The sequence below is a fragment of the Salmo salar genome, chromosome ssa10 (genome assembly GCF_905237065.1).
Source record: "Salmo salar chromosome ssa10, Ssal_v3.1, whole genome shotgun sequence".
NCBI classification, from domain to species: Eukaryota; Metazoa; Chordata; class Actinopteri; order Salmoniformes; family Salmonidae; genus Salmo; species Salmo salar.
The window spans coordinates 47,353,229-47,374,657 of record NC_059451.1 but is presented as its reverse complement, the minus strand read 5'-3'; the positions used below and the strand labels follow the sequence as shown (position 1 = coordinate 47,374,657).

At 45.3% G+C, this 21,429-nt stretch overlaps 1 protein-coding gene across 14 annotated transcripts in view; it reads left to right on the top strand.

The window, feature by feature from the left end:
- Positions 1-12,651, top strand: part of LOC106560530 (microtubule-associated serine/threonine-protein kinase 2) — a 329,712-nt gene extending 317,061 nt beyond the window's left edge. For 9 of the 14 annotated variants that reach the window (XM_045687861.1, XM_045687862.1, XM_045687858.1 and 6 more), the window contains 7 exons: positions 10-317; positions 764-967; positions 2,811-3,037; positions 6,113-6,235; positions 6,343-6,767; positions 6,979-7,172; positions 7,349-12,651. In XM_045687861.1, the coding sequence (XP_045543817.1) occupies positions 10-317; positions 764-967; positions 2,811-3,037; positions 6,113-6,235; positions 6,343-6,767; positions 6,979-7,172; positions 7,349-9,360 (3,493 nt within the window). In that variant the 3' untranslated portion in view covers positions 9,361-12,651. The remainder of the gene's footprint in view (positions 1-9; positions 318-763; positions 968-2,810; positions 3,038-6,112; positions 6,236-6,342; positions 6,768-6,978; positions 7,173-7,348) is intronic. The other 5 variants (XM_045687868.1, XM_045687871.1, XM_045687866.1 and 2 more) reach the window with 3 other exon arrangements.
- Positions 12,652-21,429: the final 8,778 nt, after the last annotated feature.

The window sequence follows — 21,429 nt, the reverse complement described above, 5'->3', positions numbered from 1 at the left end:
CTCCCTCAGCCTGCGTAAGCGTCTGTCTGTCTCAGAGTCGTCCCACACCGAGAGCGACTCCAGCCCTCCCCTGACGGTGCGAAGACGCTGCTGCTCCGCCATCATCGAGATGCCGCGCTTCGCCATCTCCTCAGAGGAGGAAGCAGGGGTGGCCCCCAGCCTGCTCAGCCAGACCCCCGGTGGAGTCAGGGGCCCCCGCAGCGAGGACCTACCCCTCTCCATCCCTGAGCTCCCCGTGGAGAGAGAGCTGAAACTGGATGAGTCCCCCACAACACCAGACTCTACAGCCAGCCAGCTCAGCAAAGCCACACTCACACGTCAGTACAATTTTAATACAACTTTATTGTCCATATGTTACAGAAAACAACAGAAACTGCCAAAACATATACTATATGCATGTACTGTGTGTCTGCTTTGATTCCATTCACATGACAAAATGTGTTACGTATTTACCTGGTACTGGACCTCTGCCTTTACCTCTGTTTATCTCTCTCTCCTGCTCCCTCTCTCTCCTGCTCCCTCTCTCTCTCTCCCTCTATCTCTCTCCCTCTCTCTATCTCTCTCCCTCTCTCTCTCTCCCTCTCTCCCCCTCTCTCTCTCTCTCTCTCTCTCTCTCCCTCTCTCTCTCTCCCTCTCTCTCTCTCCCTCTCTCCCCTTCTCTCTCTCTCTCTATCTCTCTCTCTCTCCCCCTCTCCCTCTCTCTACCTCTCTCCCTCTCTCTCCCCCTCTCTCTCTCTCTATCTCTCTCTCTCTCTCTCCATAGCGGGCAGTTCAGGAGATGTGTGGGAGCGTGGTTCAGGGGCAGACAGCTCTCCCTCTACCCCTAAGGCCATCAGTGACCTGGCAGCTAGGAGAGCCCGTCACAGACTGTTGTCTGGAGACGCAGACAAACACGCCCAGTCCAGACCACTCAACAAGGTCATCAAGTCAGCCTCCGCTACCACTCTCTCACTTATGATTCCTGCTGGTACGTCTGAGGTTTTAACAGCCAGGAATGTGTTATTTGTGCGCTTCTGTCTTTGTGTATTGAGATGTGTTGTGTATGTCTGTCTGTATCTGTCTGTGTCTCTGTCTGTCTGTGTGTGTTTGTTAGTGTCTGTCTGTCTTTGCCTGTGTCTTTATCTCTGTCTGTCTTTGTCTGTCTGTGGACTGTATGTATGTGTCTGTCTGTGGACTGTGTGTATGTGTCTGTCTGTGGACTGTATGTATGTGTCTGTCTGTGGACTGTATGTATGTGTCTGTCTGTGGACTGTATGTATGTGTCTGTCTGTGGACTGTATGTATGTGTCTGTCTGTGGACTGTATGTCTGTGGACTGTATGTATGTATCTGTCTGTGGACTGTATGTATGTGTCTGTCTGTGGACTGTGTGTATGTATCTGTCTGTGGACTGTGTGTATGTGTCTGTCTGTGGACTGTGTGTATGTGTCTGTCTGTGGACTGTGTGTATGTGTCTGTCTGTGGACTGTGTGTATGTGTCTGTCTGTGGACTGTATGTATGTGTCTGTCTGTGGACTGTGTGTATGTATCTGTCTGTGGACTGTATGTATGTATCTGTCTGTGGACTGTATGTATGTGTCTGTCTGTGGACTGTGTGTATGTGTCTGTCTGTGGACTGTGTGTATGTATCTGTCTGTGGACTGTATGTATGTATCTGTCTGTGGACTGTGTGTATGTGTCTGTCTGTGGACTGTGTGTATGTGTCTGTCTGTGGACTGTGTGTATGTGTCTGTCTGTGGACTGTATGCATGTATCTGTCTGTGGACTGTATGCATGTATCTGTCTGTGGACTGTATGCATGTATCTGTCTGTGGACTGTATGTATGTATATGTCTGTGGACTGTGTGTATGTGTCTGTCTGTGGACTATGTATGTGTCTGTCTGTGGACTGTATGTACCGTAAATTACGGACTATAAGCCGCAACTTTTTTCCCAGCTTTGAACCTCGCGGCTTAAACAATGACGCGGCTAATATATGGATTTTTCCCGCTTTCAAATTGTAAAAAAATAATTAAAAAAAACATTCTGTGACGTGCTCAGTTTTTTGGCGGCATGAAGCTTTCATTACCTATGAAATTGCCGAACCGGTTAAGGTCAAACAACTTTTTTGTTTACTGTTTAGATTAAATCGAGCGCTCTCAAACTTCCCATCATTCTGATTACGGTAGTCATTTTGTCACCCTCATCATGGCAAAGACACGGAGAAATGCATATGATGCAGCTTTCAAGTTGAAGGCGATTGATCTGGCTGTTGGAAAAGGAAATAGAGCTGCTGCACGGGAGCTTGGTCTTAATGAGTCGATGATAAGACGTTGGAAACAGCAGTGTGAGGAATTGACTCAGTGCAAAAAGACAACTAAAGCTTACTGCTAATTGTTTATTTTTTGTTATAAGCCGTGTTTCGTTAAAGCCTATTTATTTTTGTTACAAGCCGTGTTTCGTTAAAGCCTATTTATTTTTGTTACAAGCCGTGTTTCGTTAAAGCCTGTGTAAAGTTAATTTGTTTCAATGTACCGGTAGGCACCTGCGGCTTATAGACATGTGCGGCATATTTATGTTCAAAATAATACTTTTTTTTTTAATTCAGTGGGTGCTGCTTATATTCAGGTGTGCTTAATAGTCTGGAAATTACAGTATGTATCTGTCTGTGGACTATGTATGTGTCTTCTTTCTTTCTGTACTTTCTTAGCTACCACCATCTGTTCGTTTTTAGAACATGTGGTAAAGGTTGAAAATAAATGACATTTATGTGCATTTAGTAACTGGACTTGTCTCCCTATTAAACCATCTCCCTCATTCCTCCATGTTTAGACCACCACGGGGCCTCCCCATTGGCCAGCCCCATGTCACCCCACTCCTTCTCGTCCAATCCATCGTCCAGAGACTCCTCCCCCAGTAGAGACCTGTCCCCAGCCGTGGCCAACATCAAACCCGCCATCATCATCCACAAGGCGGGCAAGAAGTACGGCTTCACCCTGCGAGCCATCAGGGTGTATATGGGAGACACAGACATCTACACAGTACATCACATGGTCTGGGTGAGTAAGTAGCCTGCTTTAGCTTAGTGACTCAAACTAAAAGGGATTTAACACTTCTAGTAATCCTGTACTAGTAATCCTGTACTAGTGATCCTGTTGTAGTGATCCTGTACTAGTGATCCTGTTCTAGTAATCCTGTTCTAGTGATCCTGTTCTAGTAATCCTGTTCTAGTAATCCTGTTCTAGTAATCCTGTACTAGTGATCCTGTACTAGTGATCCTGTTCTAGTAATCCTGTTCTAGTAATCCTGTACTAGTGATCCTGTACTAGTGATCCTGTTCTAGTAATCCTGTACTAGTGATCCTGTTCTAGTAATCCTGTTCTAGTAATCCTGTTCTAGTAATCCTGTACTAGTAATCCTGTTCTAGTAATCCTGTACTAGTGATCCTGTTCTAGTGATCCTGTTCTAGTAATCCTGTTCTAGTAATCCTGTTCTAGTAATCCTGTACTAGTGATCCTGTTCTAGTAATCCTGTTCTAGTAATCGTGTTCTAGTAATCCTGTACTAGTAATCCTGTACTAGTGATCCTGTTCTAGTGATCCTGTTCTAGTGATCCTGTTCTAGTGATCCTGTTCTAGTGATCCTGTTCTAGCTAATCCTGTTCTAGTAATCCTGTACTAGTAATCCTGTACTAGTGATCCTGTTCTAGTGATCCTGTTCTAGTAATCCTGTTCTAGTAATCCTGTTCTAGTAATCCTGTACTAGTGATCCTGTTCTAGTAATCCTGTTCTAGTAATCCTGTTCTAGTAATCCTGTACTAGTAATCCTGTACTAGTGATCCTGTTCTAGTGATCCTGTTCTAGTGATCCTGTTCTAGTGATCCTGTTCTAGTAATCTTGTTCTAGTGATCCTGTACTAGTGATCCTGTTCTAGTGATCCTGTTCTAGTGATCCTGTTCTAGTGATCCTGTTCTAGTGATCCTGTTCTAGCTAATCCTGTTCTAGTAATCCTGTACTAGTAATCCTGTACTAGTGATCCTGTTCTAGTGATCCTGTTCTAGTAATCCTGTTCTAGTAATCCTGTTCTAGTAATCCTGTTCTAGTAATCCTGTACTAGTAATCCTGTTCTAGTGATCCTGTTCTAGTGATCCTGTTCTAGCTAATCCTGTTCTAGCTAATCCTGTTCTAGTGATCCTGTTCTAGTGATCCTGTACTAGTGATCCTGTTCTAGTAATCTTGTTCTAGTGATCCTGTACTAGTGATCCTGTTCTAGTGATCCTGTTCTAGTAATCTTGTTCTAGTGATCTTGTTCTAGTGATCCTGTACTAGTAATCCTGTTCTAGTAATCCTGTACTAGTGATCCTGTTCTAGTGATCCTGTTCTAGTAATCTTGTTCTAGTGATCCTGTACTAGTAATCCTGTTCTAGTAATCCTGTTATAGTAATCCTGTACTAGTAATCCTGTTCTAGTGATCCTGTTCTAGTGATCCTGTACTAGTAATCCTGTTCTAGTGATCCTGTTCTAGTGATCCTGTTCTAGTAATCCTGTTCTAGTAATCCTGTTCTAGTGATCCTGTACTAGTGATCCTGTTCTAGTGATCCTGTTCTAGTGATCCTGTTCTAGTAATCCTGTACTAGTGATCCTGTTCTAGTGATCCTGTTCTAGTGATCCTGTTCTAGTAATCCTGTTCTAGTGATCCTGTACTAGTGATCCTGTTCTAGTGATCTTGTTCTAGTGATCCTGTACTAGTGATCCTGTTCTAATAATCCTGTTCTAGTGATCCTGTACTAGTGATCCTGTTCTAGTAATCCTGTACTAGTGATCCTGTTCTAGTGATCCTGTTCTAGTGATCCTGTACTAGTGATCCTGTACTAGTGATCCTGTACTAGTGATCCTGTACTAGTGATCCTGTTCTAGTGATCCTGTTCTAGTGATCCTGTTCTAATGATCCTGTACTAGTGATCCTGTTCTAGTGATCCTGTTCTAGTGATCCTGTACTAGTAATCCTGTTCTAGTAATCCTGTACTAGTAATCCTGTTCTAGTAATCCTGTACTAGTAATCCTGTTCTAGTAATCCTGTTCTAGTAATCCTGTTCTAGTAATCCTGTTCTAGTAATCCTGTTCTAGTAATCCTGTACTAGTGATCCTGTTCTAGTAATCCTGTACTAGTGATCCTGTTCTAGTAATCCTGTACTAGTAATCCTGTTCTAGTGATCCTGTTCTAGTAATCCTGTTCTAGTGATCCTGTTGTAGTAATCCTGTACTAGTAATCCTGTTCTAGTAATCCTGTACTAGTAATCCTGTTCTAGTGATCCTGTACTAGTAATCCTGTTCTAGTGATCCTGTTGTAGTGATCCTGTACTAGTGATCCTGTTCTAGTGATCCTGTTCTAGTGATCCTGTTCTAGCTAATCCTGTTCTAGTAATCCTGTTCTAGTAATCCTGTTCTAGTAATCCTGTACTAGTGATCCTGTTCTAGTGATCCTGTTCTAGTGATCCTGTACTAGTAATCCTGTTCTAGTGATCCTGTTCTAGTGATCCTGTTCTAGTGATCCTGTTCTAGTGATCCTGTACTAGTGATCCTGTACTAGTGATCCTGTTCTAGTGATCCTGTACTAGTGATCCTGTACTAGTGATCCTGTACTAGTGATCCTGTTCTAGTAATCCTGTTCTAGTAATCCTGTTCTAGTGATCCTGTACTAGTGATCCTGTTCTAGTAATCCTGTACTAGTGATCCTGTACTAGTGATCCTGTTCTAGTAATGTTGTTATAGTGATCCTGTACTAGTGATCCTGTACTAGTAATCCTGTTCTAGTGATCCTGTTCTAGCTAATCCTGTTCTAGTGATCCTGTTCTAGTGATCCTGTACTAGTAATCCTGTTCTTCATTCGATTCAACAGATTCAATTATTACCAGTGATATGATTTGATGTGTAATTTCAACCCTCCTCTCCATCTCTCTCTCTCCATCTCTTTCTCTCCATCTCTCCCTTTCTCACTCCATCTCTCCATCTCTCCCTTTCTCTCTCCATCTCTCTCTCTCTTTCTCTCTCTCATCTCTTTCTCTCCATCTCTTTCTCTCCATCTCTTTCTCTCTCCATCTCTTTCTCCATCTCTCTCCATCTCTGTCTCTCTCAGCATGTAGAGGAGGGTGGTCCAGCCCATGATGCAGGGCTGAGAGAAGGAGACCTCATCACTCATGTGAATGGAGAGGCTGTCCACGGCCTGGTGCACACTGAGGTGGTGGAACTCATTCTCAAGGTGCGCACATACTCACACACACTACACACACACACACACACACTTTACGCACGCACTCACACACTCACATTAGCTCCTGTTTTATGCGTGTGGTATGTTGCCCTCAGAGCGGTGGTAAGGTGTCCATCTCTGCCTGTCTTATGCATGTGGTGTGTTACCCTCAGAGCGGTGGTAAGGTGTCCATCTCTGCCTGTCTTATGCGTGTAGTGTGTTACCCTCAGAGCGGTGGTAAGGTGTCCATCTCTGCCTGTCTTATGCGTGTGGTGTGTTACCCTCAGAGCGGTGGTAAGGTGTCCATCTCTGCCTGTCTTATGCGTGTAGTGTGTTACCCTCAGAGCGGTGGTAAGGTGTCCATCTCTGCCTGTCTTATGCGTGTGGTGTGTTACCCTCAGAGCGGTGGTAAGGTGTCCATCTCTGCCACGTCCTTTGAGAACACTTCCATCAAGCTGGGCCCTGCCCGCAAGACCGGCTCCAAATCTAAGATGGCGCGTCGCAACAAGAAGACCAAGACCAAAGATAGCAGCCAGGAAAGGTCTCTTATCTGAACAATCTCACACACTTACCCTTCCTCTCAGAAATCATGATACATAGAATATAATGGCTGATAAATGGAGGGATGTTTGTCTTTTCAACTCTTTATACTCTGTGTGTGTGTGTGTGTGTGTGTGTGTGTGTGTGTGTGTGTGTGTGTGTGTGTGTGTGTGTGTGTGTGTGTGTGTGTGTGTGTGTGTGTGTGTTTCCAGCAGTAGTAAGAAGAGGAACTCTCTGTTCAGGAAGATCACTAAGCAGGCGTCTCTTCTCCACACCAGCCGTAGCCTCTCCTCTCTAACCCGCTCTCTGTCCTCTGGAGAGAGTGGACCCGGGTCCCCCACTCACAACCTGTCCCCTAGATCACCTACACAGGGTTACCGGTCCACACCTGACTCTACTCACTCTGGTAAGTCCTATACACACACATCCCTCAAACACACAGCTCACCTAATGGACTGTAGTACGTGGCCTAATGTTGGATAAGGTCATAAAAGCTGGTGATTATGTGTGTATAACATTTCATGAATGTAGGTGACTCCCTGAATGTCTAACTGTGTTTCTGTATGTGTCGTGTTTTCTCAGTAGGGGGTAACTCGTCTCAGAGCAGCTCTCCCAGCTCCAGTGTTCCTAACTCCCCAGCCAGCTCCGGTCACATCAGGCCCAGCTCCCTCCACGGCCTGGCCCCCAAGCTCCAGCGCCAGTATCGCTCCCCTCGCCGCAAGTCAGCCGGCAACATCCCTCTATCCCCCCTGGCCCGCACCCCTTCCCCAACCCCACAGAGCACCTCCCCCCAGCGCTCTCCCTCCCCCTTGTCCAGCCACGGACTAAGCTCCACCTCTATGGGCCAGACCTTTCCCGTCAAGCTCCACTCTTCCCCCCCTCTGGTCAGGCAGATCTCCAGGCCCAAGAGCGCTGAACACCCCCGCTCTCCACTGCTCAAGCGAGTCCAGTCTGCTGAGAAGCTAGCCTCCTCCCTCTCCTCCTCGTCGTCCTCCCCCTCTCCATCAGGCGCCGGAGGCGACAAGAAGCTGCCTGTAACAGTGACAGGACGTAAACACAGCCTGGACATCTCCCACGCTGAGTTTAAGAAGGAGATGCTTCAGAGAGACCCCAGTCTGCAGAGTCTCCAGGAATCAGCTGGGGAGAGAGAGAGCCTGCTGCTGGGTGTGGGGCCTGGGATAGGGGGCCGTGGGGGTCCCGTGGAGAAGGGCAGCCTGCAAAAACCCTCCTCCAGCAGGAAGCTAGGACGTCAGGAGGGGGACGGAGGGTCGACGGCCGGGTCCCTGGGGCTGGCCCCCGGGAAGAGCAAACTGAAGGACAAGCTGTCAGCCATCAGACAGGACCGGGCTGAGAGGAGGGAGTCACTGCAGAAGCAGGATGCCATCCACGAAGTGGACTCATCAGAGGACGAGACAGACGAGGGGTCCGAGGACAGTCAGGACGGGCGTGGCAGGAACACCTGCACCTTTACCCCCCCACTGCTCCGCCCCACCTCCGTCATGCCCACCGCCCCCCGTACGGGACCCGGGGGTACCCTTCCCTCCCTCTGTCTGTCCCCCTCCTCCACCCTGCTGCCAAGCAGAGCCACCGTACCCTCCACACTCCACGAACACAAGCCCACTCAGAGTGGTCCTTCGCTGGGAGGGAAAGACGGGGGCTCAGCCTCCTCGGATGACTGTAGGCGGAGAGATGGGAAGACTCCAGACCCCAGCAGCAAGTTCACCCAGAGCCCCCTGTCCAGCACCTTCGCCACCCTCAGCAGTGCTTTCATCTCTGTCAGCAAGGACACCTTCCTGAAGCCTGCTGCTTCATCTCCACATCAGGACTGGAGGAGCCCCAAGTTGCTTGAGCCCAGGGGGAAGAGCAGTAGTTTATGGAGCGAGGAGAGAGACTCTGGTCTGGAGGCCCCCAGATCCAGCCCCACTGGGTCCATAGACGGCAGAGACCTAGTCCCCACACCCATCTCCTCCCCAGGCATCACAAAGGAGAAGAAGGAGGCTGACAACCGGAGACATGCTGCTGCTGCTGCCGCTGCTGCAGCCTACGCCACCCCCAGCCCCCCAGCCTCTCCAGCGCCAGTGTCAAGGTCAGATAGTGGGGTGGACAAGGTGGTGTCACATCTAGCCAATGTAGCTCATAGCGTCCTGGGGCCCGTCAAACTAACCATCCCCGGGGCCAAGGAAGCCTTTGAGAGAGCCAAGGACCAGAATCAGAGACCCTCCAACCCCTCTCACCCCAAGGCCACTCCCCTCTCCCCCTCCCCCTTTAGACACCCTGCCCCTCAGCCCCCGCCTCGCCTGTCCTCCCAGTCTCCTCCCAGGCAGCCCTCCTCCAAAACTGAGCCAGCCCCCCCTCCCCCTCCACAGAGGAGGCCCTCCCCTCCTAAAGACTGTACCCTGGCCCAGGACCCCATGGAGAGGCCGGTGGGGGAGTTACGAGGCAGTGGGGAGACTGCACCCACCACCACACCCAACCAGACACCCACTGCAGCCTCAGAGCAGCGCAATAGGCCAGACCCTCCGGCCTCACAGAGACCCAGCCCAGCCTCTGCAGCCTCCACCCCGCAGGACAATCCCAGCAGCAAAAACACGTAGCAGATAAGACACCCATGACAATAGAGACTGCTTTATCCACAGACAACTGCATGTTTGGAAGAAAACAACATTCTAAACTCTTTGCAACTCACTAATCATTATCTGAGAGCATAGCCATCTGAGAGAGAGAGAGAGAGAGGGAGAGAGAGAGAGGTGATCGTTCGGGCCCTGACTATGTGTTCCTGTATTCCAGAGACATCCAGATTGGCTGTAGATCTCTTGTTGTTGTTATACTCAGTTTTGTAACATTGATTCATGTTCCTGTGAAGTCGGTCTGCATTTGTTTCTCTCTCTGCAAAGAAACATGGGGGCTAGAAATAAACCGTGTGAGTTCACTGATCCACACGCACTGAGGAAAGGATTAACAAACACACACAAACACTCTAATGGTCTTTTCTTAGTGTACTGCCTCGTTAGCTTTCACCTTCAAGTTCCAGTCGTGTGACTTTTATCAAGCCAATAGATCAGGTTGTGCCTTGTAAACAGTACAGCCACCGCTGCACCCCTCCTGCATGTCTCCAGCCGTCCGTGGCTGAACAGGGTGTAACTCAGCAATAAAAGTAGCGTATGCTTAGCAATCAGTATAAATACATTACAGTCTGTTAATGAAACAATCTGCATCGCCCATCTTTAACTCACTCAGCAGCCTCAGGCAAATGGTGTTCTTATTCATGGTCTAACGCTGCACTCTGTATCTTTAACTGTTTAATAGTGCAGACTGGCTAGAGAAAAGCCTCTAGTCTTTATATAACACTCTATTCATGTTGTGGCTGTCAGAGGGGCTATTCAAGCAGTGTTTGTATTGTATCACAGAGTGTTCCATGAAAATCTCTTTCCCTATCTGCTCCACCGGCTATTCGTGTGCTTGTCAGTGTAGCTAGCGTATAGAAGCTAACCCTTCCATGGCTCTACCTGGACCTGTCAGTGTAGCTAGCGTATAGAAGCTAACCCTTCCATGGCTCTACCTGGACCTGTCAGTGTAGCTAGCGTATATGAAGCTAACCCTTCCATGGCTCTACCTGGACCTGTCAGTGTAGCTAGCGTATATGAAGCTAACCCTTCCATGGCTCTACCTGGACCTGTCAGTGTAGCTACTGTAGTGTATAGAGCTGTGTGGCTGTACGTGTTGTGGTAGCTAGGATACTAGCCTAGCCGTTGACCTTGTAACTGCATGATAGCCTCACCATATCTAGATCCCTATGTCAGGGACATGTTTCTAATGATTAAAGAATACTGGCTGGTTCATACAACAGCTTTACATTGACATGGACTATAGGTGAGATAAGGAGGGACAGTGATCTAGTCACAGACTACTTGGGGACACCTGGTCAATCTGGTCCTAGTCTGGTTTGGTCAACTACACAAACAGTGTTGAGATGACAAGAGTCAAGTAGTTAAGATGAGGTAGATCTATTTAGAGATTTGGGTTTGAGTACCGGGCAGCGGATTGTTCCTGGGGTGTTCCACTTCCTGTAGTCCACAGGGGTGGACTACTCTGCCCCTGAAACTCAATTACCCAGACTCCTCTCAAACTCTGAAGCAGGAAGACTGCTCACAAGTCTGTTTACAGGCTAGTTAGCATAGGGCTGGGCAACATCTCTGATTCAGTTGATTCATTTGAATGTATGTTTTAGCGCAATGTTTCAAATGCCTGTATCTCAAATGCCTGTATCGCAGGAATTGAGGTTTTAATATTGTTTGTTTTTATGAGCGTTTGTCTTTTTGGTCTCGTATCCTTCCCCCCATGCTGTGTGCACTGTGCACCTTCCCACTTGCACACAGACACCAAGCCCCTCCCCCTGTCACTCACAACAACAAAGACTAAAGATCACGTCCTCTCTGACAAGCAGTTTCAACTCGCCATTTGAGGTTTGGTCCAACAGAATGGGTCATATGGACACTGAAACACATTGAGACATTAATTTACTGTAATATAGGAGAAGTTAACCCTCTTTATGTCTCAACTTCTCAAATTACGCGTAGAGCAGACGCTACTAAAAAGAGAGTATGAATGAACATTGCTTGAGAGATTGCTTATATGAGACCTGTGTTAATGTTCTATAATGGCTGCTACAGGTTGGTCATTATTAGTGGATGTGCATTATGCACGGATCTGGTTGAATTTGGAACTAAAAGGTCATTTTCATAGATAGACTTGAAAGCCAGAAAAAAAATCAGGTTCAACTATTTTGATAAAAAAGTATACAATTATTACTGGGTCTTATGGTTGTGGAAGGCTTTTATTTAGCCTTGGTATAATTTCACAAGTCCTGAATTCATTACATTATAGCTGACTGTTTGAAATGCTGTTTATTTTACCTTTAATTGTACAAAAAAAAAGCTTAGTTAGAGTAAAGATGTATTTTTGAATTGAGATATATATTGTGAATGGCCATACGTTTGAAAAAGTCCAGATCAGATTTTTCTGGGAGATGTGGCCAAGCTCTACGTTAGTGTAGCAGTACACCAGTAGACACACTGGTCTTCATGTATATTCTGACAACCAGTGGTTTTCCACGTCACACCGTTGTCTTTATTTCTAGCCCCTTCGCTCTCTCTTTTTATCAGACACTTAAGGTTTGTTCAACTTGCTGTGTTCTCTCTGTGTTTCACCTCTTATCCTGTAAAGCTAACAGACTTTACTTTGTATATGCGTTCAAGACTGTGTGTGTTGTCAAGTGGCTGTCAGATGTGTGTGTGTGTGTGTGTATATATATATATATATATATATATATATATATATATACATATATATATATATATATATGAATATTTAAAGGTCTGCTGTGTTGGGACTTGGGATTGTGTATTAGTTAGTGTAGACATCTCATAGTTAGTTACCCCTATTAGTGCTGTCTCTGACTGATATCTCAGTTGGCCTATAGGGTCGGGGATGGGTCAGCAGGGGGGTGGGCTTTGCACAACCCTTTTATCGCTGTATGTCAAATGAAAAGCCAACTAAATAAAAGGAAGGGCAATCAGATCCCTGGCTTTTAGGTCAGTCACAACGATGTTGACCAATCAGAAGTCTGAACTGACCAAACACCACTATGATCCTCCAGTCCCACTGCTACGTGTGGGGTTTTGTGGGTGTGGGGTTTTGTGGGTGTGAGCGTTCATGCTTGTGTGTGCTCCTGCGTGTGTGTGCTCCTGCGTGTGTGTGTGAGTGTGGGCGTTAATTTGTGTGTCTTAGTTTGCAAAGTAAGGGGATGTTGCCATGTTGTAAAACTGTGGCTACCTGCAGCATACATCTCTTTTTTTCTGTGTGAGAGATCAAATCTCCCTCGGGGTGTGTCCTGCAAAGTTTTGTTGCTGTTGGAGATGTCGCAAAGAGCAGCTCATTGGGATGACTGACTGAGGGTGAGACAGGACTGTCTGTCCGGTGTCTATAGATGCTAAAGAGATCTGTGTTGTCAATACCTAACCCCAGACAGACAGACAGACAGACAGACAGACAGACAGACAGACAGACAGACAGACAGAGGCTAGTGATTTCTGTAATGTGTTTAAATGTTGTTCAATCTTCTTCAATGCTACTAGAAATCGACCTCTGTAACAGGCAGTGCTAATTATTCATATCAACAGCTTTCCACACTGTAACGTTACCCTGGATCATATCAGTGTGACTGGCTTGTTATGGCCTTTACATATTATACATGGAACCTTAACCACTGACGGACCACAGACAATGTTCATGAGGAGGAACATAGTGCATATAATGTTTAGAGGTTCGGCCCTGGTCAAAATTAGTGCACTATATAGGAAATCGGGTGCCTTTTGGGACGTTTCCTAAATCACCTGCGGTGTGAATAGTGGTATCCTCTAATGCAGAAGGATAGAGGGTAGGTCATGTGAGGTGGAGGCCCTAAGTCCTCGCAGAGAAAAGCTGTCATTTGTCACTAGGACAGATCGGCCAAGCTTAGCGTTGGGATTTAACAACTCTGCTGTAGCCAATCAATCAACCCCAGACTGAGAGAGCATCTCCTCATTGGCCGAATATGTCAGGTGACTCAAATGATCATCCTCCATTTGTGTCTGTGTGTTGAGTGTTATTTCATATCAGCCAGAGACATGGTCTGAAAGAGAAGTCTCTGACATTCACCATTTGATACTAAGTTAATGCCCCTGCACATCGAATGACTGTAGTCCCAAAACTGATCTGAAGTTTCGATTTGATCTGGGTCATCCCTGTAACAATAGTTTATACAGTGTGTATTGTGTTGTATGTCATCTGGACTATACTGGTGGCCCTGTTGTTATTTCTGCTTGGACAGCTGCTACTCTCTCTGACCCAATCCAAGTGCCATCCTCCGGCACCAGCCTGACCATCCCTGACATTCACTGTTGCATCACACAAACATCATCTGTAATGATGCTGATCCAGCCATCTGTCAGAGAGGGAAGTCAAGTGTTAGTTTCCCTGGTGGAGTCATTCATCTCTAGCCCTGGGCTGTTGGCTGCTCCCAACACACACACACACACACACACACACACACACACACACACACACACACACACACACACACACACACACACACACACACACACACACACACACACACACACCACACACAAAGCAATTTCAGCCAAACAAAACACTACCTACCCCCTAGTCTGGGCCCATCACCTCCAATGTTCAGTTAGGCCCCCCTAGAGCCCGAAGCCACGGTAGCTCCCCACTGTAGGGGCTGTCCCTCTCTCTCTCTCTGTTAACCCTGTGGGTAACCTCCACCCTGGACTTTAACCTCACTACATCTCTACAGACAGATCCATACAGTATGTGTTTTTATTGTAGCTACAGTATGCGTTGTGTGTTAAAGCCCATAGCGATGGTAGGGCTGTCTGTGTGCAGAGACCAATGCCACTGAACTAAGGGAAGAGGAGACTGTTGACTTCATGTTATGGACTTGACTCCCCAGTGTTTAGGCAGTATTTTAAAGGCTGTGTGAGATAGATCCTGTGTGTGTGTACAGCGTGTGTTTGTGTCTGAAGTGTGAAGGAGAGGGGATCTGTCTGAAAAGGGTTAAGAGAGATTGCTAGATTAAAACCAGTGCAATATCTTTTTATTTTCTATTGTGGTTAAACGCATGTTGTTGTTAATCCTACATTATCATAATAATAAAGGTTTTTTATGTATATTTCTGGTGTTTTGTATGTTTATGCTTGACTGTTATTGTTCATATTTATGTATGAGTGTAGGATAAGGTTATGATTTAAACCAAAATGATCAACAATGCTGTAAAACAAGGTATTGTCGGGCATTTGACACAGTAGTGCTTTTTACATTCATATAAATGATCTTTTACAGTATCAGACATACACTACATGACCAAAACTATGTGGACACCTGCTCGTCAAACATCTCATTCCAAAAGCATGGTCATTAATATAGAATTGGTCCCCCTCTTTGCTGATATAACAGCCTCCACTCTTCTGGGAAGGCTTTCCACTAGATGTTGGAACATTGCTGCGGGGACTTGCTTCCATTCTTCCACAAGAGGTCCACAAGAGGTCTGGCTCGCAGTCGGCGTTCCAATTCATTCCAAAGGTGTTCAATGGGTTTGAGGTCAGGGCTCTGTGCAGGCCAGTTCTTCCACATCGATCTCAACACACCATTTCTTTGTGCACATGGGCATTGTCATGCTGAAACAAGAAATAGGCTTCCCCAAACTGTTGCCACAAAGTTGGAAGCACAGAATTGTCTAGAATGTCATTGTATGCTGTAGCGTTAAGATTTCCCTTCACTGAAAGTCAGGGGCCTAGCCCGAACCATTATTCTTCCACCAAACTTTACAGTTGACACTAGGCATTGTGGGGCAGGTAGTCATTCTCCTGGCATCCGCCAAACCCAGATTCGTCCGTCGGATTTCCAGATGGTGAAGCGTGATTCATCACTCCAGAGATTGCATTTCCACTGCTCTAGAGTCCAATGGCGCGAGCTTTACACCACTCCAGATGACGTTTGGCATTGCGATCTTAGGCTTGTTCGGCCACGGAAACCCATTTCATGAAACTCCCGACTAAGTTATTGTTGTGACGTTGCTTCCAAAGGCAGTTTGGAATTCAGTAGTTAGTGTTGCAACCGAGGACAGGAAATTTGTATGCGCTTCAACCAGTCCCATTCTGTAAGCTTGTGTGGCCTACCATTTTGCGGCTGTGCCGTTGTTGCTCCAAGACGTTTCGCTGTAAATAGACACATCTGGTGGTTAGACACTATTCTCTCTCTCACTCACTCACAGATTTCTGGCCTCTTAAAGAGCGACTGGCCCTAATAAGTAATCCCTTTGAAAACGGTCTGTGGCATCGATATGAGTCAAACACATTTATTAGTGTCAAAATTGACTACTAAATGTAAATAGGATCATTTTGGTCATAAAGTTAGTCTCGTCGAAAACTGAGTTGTGCGTCACAACGAGTAAATTAAGGTTGGGTTTGGATTAGAATTGTCAACAAATCGCCCCTCCGCCCACTTCGCTTCCCTCCGTTGTTTCATCGCCCACAACACGTTCAAAGGTCACGGCTGTTTGAGACTGAAAAGCTCTAGCTATATGGATTGACCAACTATGGTTTGAATGCCCTGCCAAAGGAACCTATCTTGCGGAATAATATATAAAATATGAGCAAGACCTTTATACAGGTAAACATTCACAAGCGCGAAGGGCCAGACGGATTACCAGGACGTGTACTCATAGCATGCGCTGACCAACTGTCAAGTGTCTTCACTGACATTTTCAACCTCTCCCTGACCGAGTCTGTAATACCTACATGTTTCAATCAGACCACCATAGTCCCTGTGCCCAAGGAAGCGAAGGTAACCTGCCTAAATGACTACCGACCCGTAGCACTCACGTCTGTAGCCATGAAGTGCTTTGAAAGGCTGGTCATGGCTCACATCAACACCATTATCCCGAAAAAACCCTGGACCCACTCCAATTCGCATACCGCCCCAACAGATCCACAGATGATGCAATCTCAATCGCACTCCACACTGCCCTTTCCCACCTGGACAAAAGGAACACCTATGTGAGAATGCTGTTCATTGACTACAGCTCAGCATTCAACACCATAGTATCCTAAAAGATCATCAATAAGCTAAGAACCCTGGGACTAAACACCTCCCTCTGCAACTGGATCCTGGACTTCCTGACGGGCCGCCCCCAGGTGGTAAGGGTAGACAACAACACATCTGCCACGCTGATCTTCAACACCGGGGCCCCTCAGGGTGCGTGCTTAGTCCCTTCCTGTACTCCCTGTTCAAGCACAACTCCAACACCATCATTAAGTTTGCTGACGACACAACGGTTGCAGGCCTGATCAGCGACAACGATGAGACAGCCTTTTGGGAGGAGGTCAGAGACATGATAGTGTGGTACCAGGACATCAGCCTCTCCCTCAACGTGAGCAAGACAAAGCAGATGATCGTGGACTACAGGAAAAGGAGAACCGAGCACACCCCCATTCTCATAGACGGGGCTGTAGTGGAGCAGGTTGAGAGCTTCAAGTTCCTTGGTGTCCACATCAACAACAAACTAGAATGGTCCTTACACACAGAAACACAGAAAGTCGTGAAGAGGGCACAACAACACCTTTTTCCCCTCAGGAACCTGAAAATATTTGGCATGGGTCCCCAGATCCTCAAAAGGTTCTACAGCTGCCCCATCAAGAGCATCCTGACCATATGGCAACTGCTCGGCATCTGACTGTAAGGCACTACAGAGGGTAATGCATACAGCCCAGTACATCACTGGGGCCAAGCTTCCTGACATCCAGGACCTCTACACCAGGCGGTTTTCACTGTTTATTATTTATGCATAGTCACTTTACCCCTACCTACATGTACAAATTACCTCAACTTACCTCAAACATGTACCCCCGTTCATTGACTCGGTACCCCCTGTATGTAGCCTTGTTTATTGTTATTTTGTGTTACTTTTTATTTAAACAATGTACTTTAGTTTACTCAGTAAATATTTTCAGAACTCTATTTCAGTAAGCATTTCACGGTAAGGTTGTATTCGGCTCGTGACAAATACCTTTTGTTTTGATTAATATGCCTTTTATCCAAAGCAATATACAGTCATACGTGCTTACATTTTATCTATTGGTGGCCCAAGGAATCGAACCCACAACCCTGGCGGTGCAAGCGCCATGCTCTACCCACTGAGCCATGCAGGACCACAGGAACAAGTGGTTCCCAGTGGTGGTGAGTATACCGGTAGCTAGACCATAGACTGCTGGTTATGTATTTTAGATGCAGTATAACTTTAGCCAGCTAACTAAGATTGAGGGGTACACCATATTTTAGCTACCTATTTAACTAGGCAAGTCAGTTAAGAACAAATTCTTATTTTCAATGACGACCTAGGAACAGTGTTCAGGGGCAGAACGACAGATTTTTACCTTGTCAGCTCAGGGATTCGGTTACTGGACCAACTCTCTAACCACTAGTCTACCTGCTACCTAACATTAACATCGCTAGTTATTTTTGACTAACTTTGCTAGTAACAGTAATGACAACATTGCCATCTCTCTGAAGTAAATTTGACTGCATCATAAAATGGCAACGTTTTTTTTTCTACTAATTACTTGCCTACTGTATCAATGTCATCGTATTTCCATGCCACTCTAAGTTAGTGTAATTTAGACGAAACAGTCACATTAGCCTCCGAGGTACAACCCATGTCTAGGGCACAAATAAATAGTGGATGCAGCTATGGTGGTACTAGCTAACACGTCTGACAACAACAGTGTACTAACTAGCAGCAACAAACTCAATCCAACCCAGGTCCTTAGCAAAACATGTCAAAGTTGGTTGCATAATGCAGCGTTTACTATCTCCAGTCCTCCAGTATCCCAACAGTAAATATTATTGTTGTGGCTCCGGACAAGCACACCTGATTCTACTTGTCACCTAATCATCAAGCCCTTGACAATCAGGTGTTTTTGCCCGGGGCTATGACAATAATGTGTGCTGTAGTTAAGCTGTAGCTGGCCCAGAACAGAGCGACACGTCTTGCTCTTCATTTTGATCAGAGGGCTGATATAAATACTATGCATGCCAGTCTCTCTTGGTTTAGAGTTGAGGAAAGACTTACTGCGTCACTTCTTCTTTGTATTAGAAACATTCACGTTTTGAAAATTCCAAATTGTTTGCATAGTCAACTTACACACAGCTCTGACACACACACTTACCCCATCAGACATACCAACAGGGGTCTTTTCACAGTCCCCAAATCCAGAACAAATTCAAGAAGCATACAGAATTATATAGAACCATTATTGCATGGAACTCCCATCTCATATTGCTGAAATAAACAGCAAACCTGGTTTTAAAAAACAGATAAAGCAACACCTCACGGCACAACGCCTCTCCCCTATTTGACCTAGATAGTTTGTGTGTATGTATTGATATGTAGGCTGTGTGCCTTTAACTGTATGTATTGATATGTAGGCTGTGTGCCTTTAACTGTATGTATTGATATGTAGGCTGTGTGCCTTTAACTGTATGTATTGATATGTAGGCTGTGTGCCTTTAACTGTATGTATTGATATGTAGGCTGTGTGCCTTTAACTGTATGTATTGATATGTAGGCTGTGTGCCTTTAACTGTATGTATTGATATGTAGGCTGTGTGCCTTTAACTGTATGTATTGATATGTAGGTCTGTGTGCCTTTAACTGTATGTATTGATATGTAGGCTGTGTGCCTTTAACTGTATGTATTGATATGTAGGCTGTGTGCCTTTAACTGTATGTATTGATATGTAGGCTGTGTGCCTTTAACTGTATGTATTGATATGTAGGTATGTGTGCCTTTAACTGTATGTATTGATATGTAGGCTGTGTGCCTTTAACTGTATGTATTGATATGTAGGCTGTGTGCCTTTAACTGTATGTATTGATATGTAGGCTGTGTGCCTTTAACTGTATGTATTGATATGTAGGCTGTGTGCCTTTAACTGTATGTATTGATATGTAGGTATGTGTGCCTTTAACTGTATGTATTGATATGTAGGCTGTGTGCCTTTAACTGTATGTATTGATATGTAGGCTGTGTGCCTTTAACTGTATGTATTGATATGTAGGCTGTGTGCCTTTAACTGTATGTATTGATATGTAGGCTGTGTGCCTTTAACTGTATGTATTGATATGTAGGCTGTGTGCCTTTAACTGTATGTATTGATATGTAGGCTGTGTGCCTTTAACTGTATGTATTGATATGTAGGCTGTGTGCCTTTAACTGTATGTATTGATATGTAGGCTGTGTGCCTTTAACTGTATGTATTGATATGTAGGCTGTGTGCCTTTAACTGTATGTATTGATATGTAGGCTGTGTGCCTTTAACTGTATGTATTGATATGTAGGCTGTGTGCCTTTAACTGTATGTATTGATATGTAGGCTGTGTGCCTTTAACTGTATGTATTGATATGTAGGCTGTGTGCCTTTAACTGTATGTATTGATATGTAGGCTGTGTGCCTTTAACTGTATGTATTGATATGTAGGCTGTGTGCCTTTAAAAACATTTATGTAGTTTTGTCCTTGAGATGTTCTTGTCTATTAATGTTCTGTATTATGTCATGTTTCATGTTTTGTGTGGAGCCCAGGAAGAGTAGCTGCTGCTATTGCAACAGCTAATGGGGATCCTAATAAAATACCAAATAACAACAAAAAACTTGTGGACCAGAGTTACACTGTGTAACGGCATCACTGGACTGAATCTAATCTAATCTGGAGCCAGTCAGTCTGTAAAGCATGGAATTAGCTTTAAAACAAGATAACGTTATTTCTCAAGCTATGTTTATAATTGAGGTATGATGACAATCGTTGACCCTGTTTTTCTGTTAGACAAAGTGCACAGTTGGGTGCCACACTAATCCCCCGGTCATGAATGGATGCTGGGACCTACCAGAAAGAGCAAAGGTCCAGCAATGTGATTGCAATGGTTTAGCGACCTCCCTCAATAATTGTATTCCCTGTTCACTTGCTATTTTCACCGTTTTTCAGGCAAGACCTCAGGATAAGTGTGTCATGCAACAAGTACCCTTGCGACACCTCCTCCGCTGTTGCCAGACTCCCTGGAATTGAATGAAAAGGACACCCCATCATGAGGCCTCTGATCGTGACCCGAGTTACTGCCCTGATGACACAGACGGCTTCATCAACAACGATGGGTAATGTGTGTTATGTCTAAAATACCCAGCTTGATAAACTAGTCGGCTAATTCCCCAGCCAAGCAGATACAACTAGTTGAGACATTTTAGTTGTGAATTGCATTATCAAAAAGTTTTGTCCTTTTCTTTTGAAAAAAATGCTATTTACCACTTGGCTGTCTTACAGTTTATCACCCTGTCTCAGGCACTGCAAGTCAACACCACATCATAAGATTGCCTGCTGCAGTTGTTCGAGAGATGTCCATTTTGCAGCTGAACATGCAGCATAGAAGACCAGCAAGGGGGCCCTTATCAGCATCATGCAGACAGGCCCTCGCTGTGAGCATTCTAATGAATGGAATAGTCATGTTGGCAAGTATCCGGCCAGCAAGCTTCACCTGTCAGCGGCAACAGCTTTCACAGGCTCATCATTTGTACAAATACAGAAGGTAACCCACCTCATCACTTTGGTACATTTGATAACCCAATTGTGAAACATAATTTATGTAAACGGACATTACTTGTTGCTTATTTTCTAATTCTTAGATGCATATAAGGTGAATGCAGCAGTTGGTTTCACCAGGCTAATCATAAACACCATTGATAATGTAATCAGTGCTCTTTATGCAGGGTTTTATGTACAGTCGTGGCCAAAAGTTTTGAGAATGACACAAATATTAATTTTCACAAAGTCTGCTGCTTCATTGTCTTTAGATATTTTTGTCAGATGTTACTATGGAATACTGAAGTATAATTACAAGCATTTCATAAGTGTCAAAGACTTTTATTGACAATTACATGAAGTTGATGCAGTGTCAATATTTGCAGTGTGTTGACCCTTCTTTTTCAAGACCTCTGCGATCCGCCCTGGCATGCTGTCAATTAACTTCTGGGCCACATCCTGACTGATGGAAGCC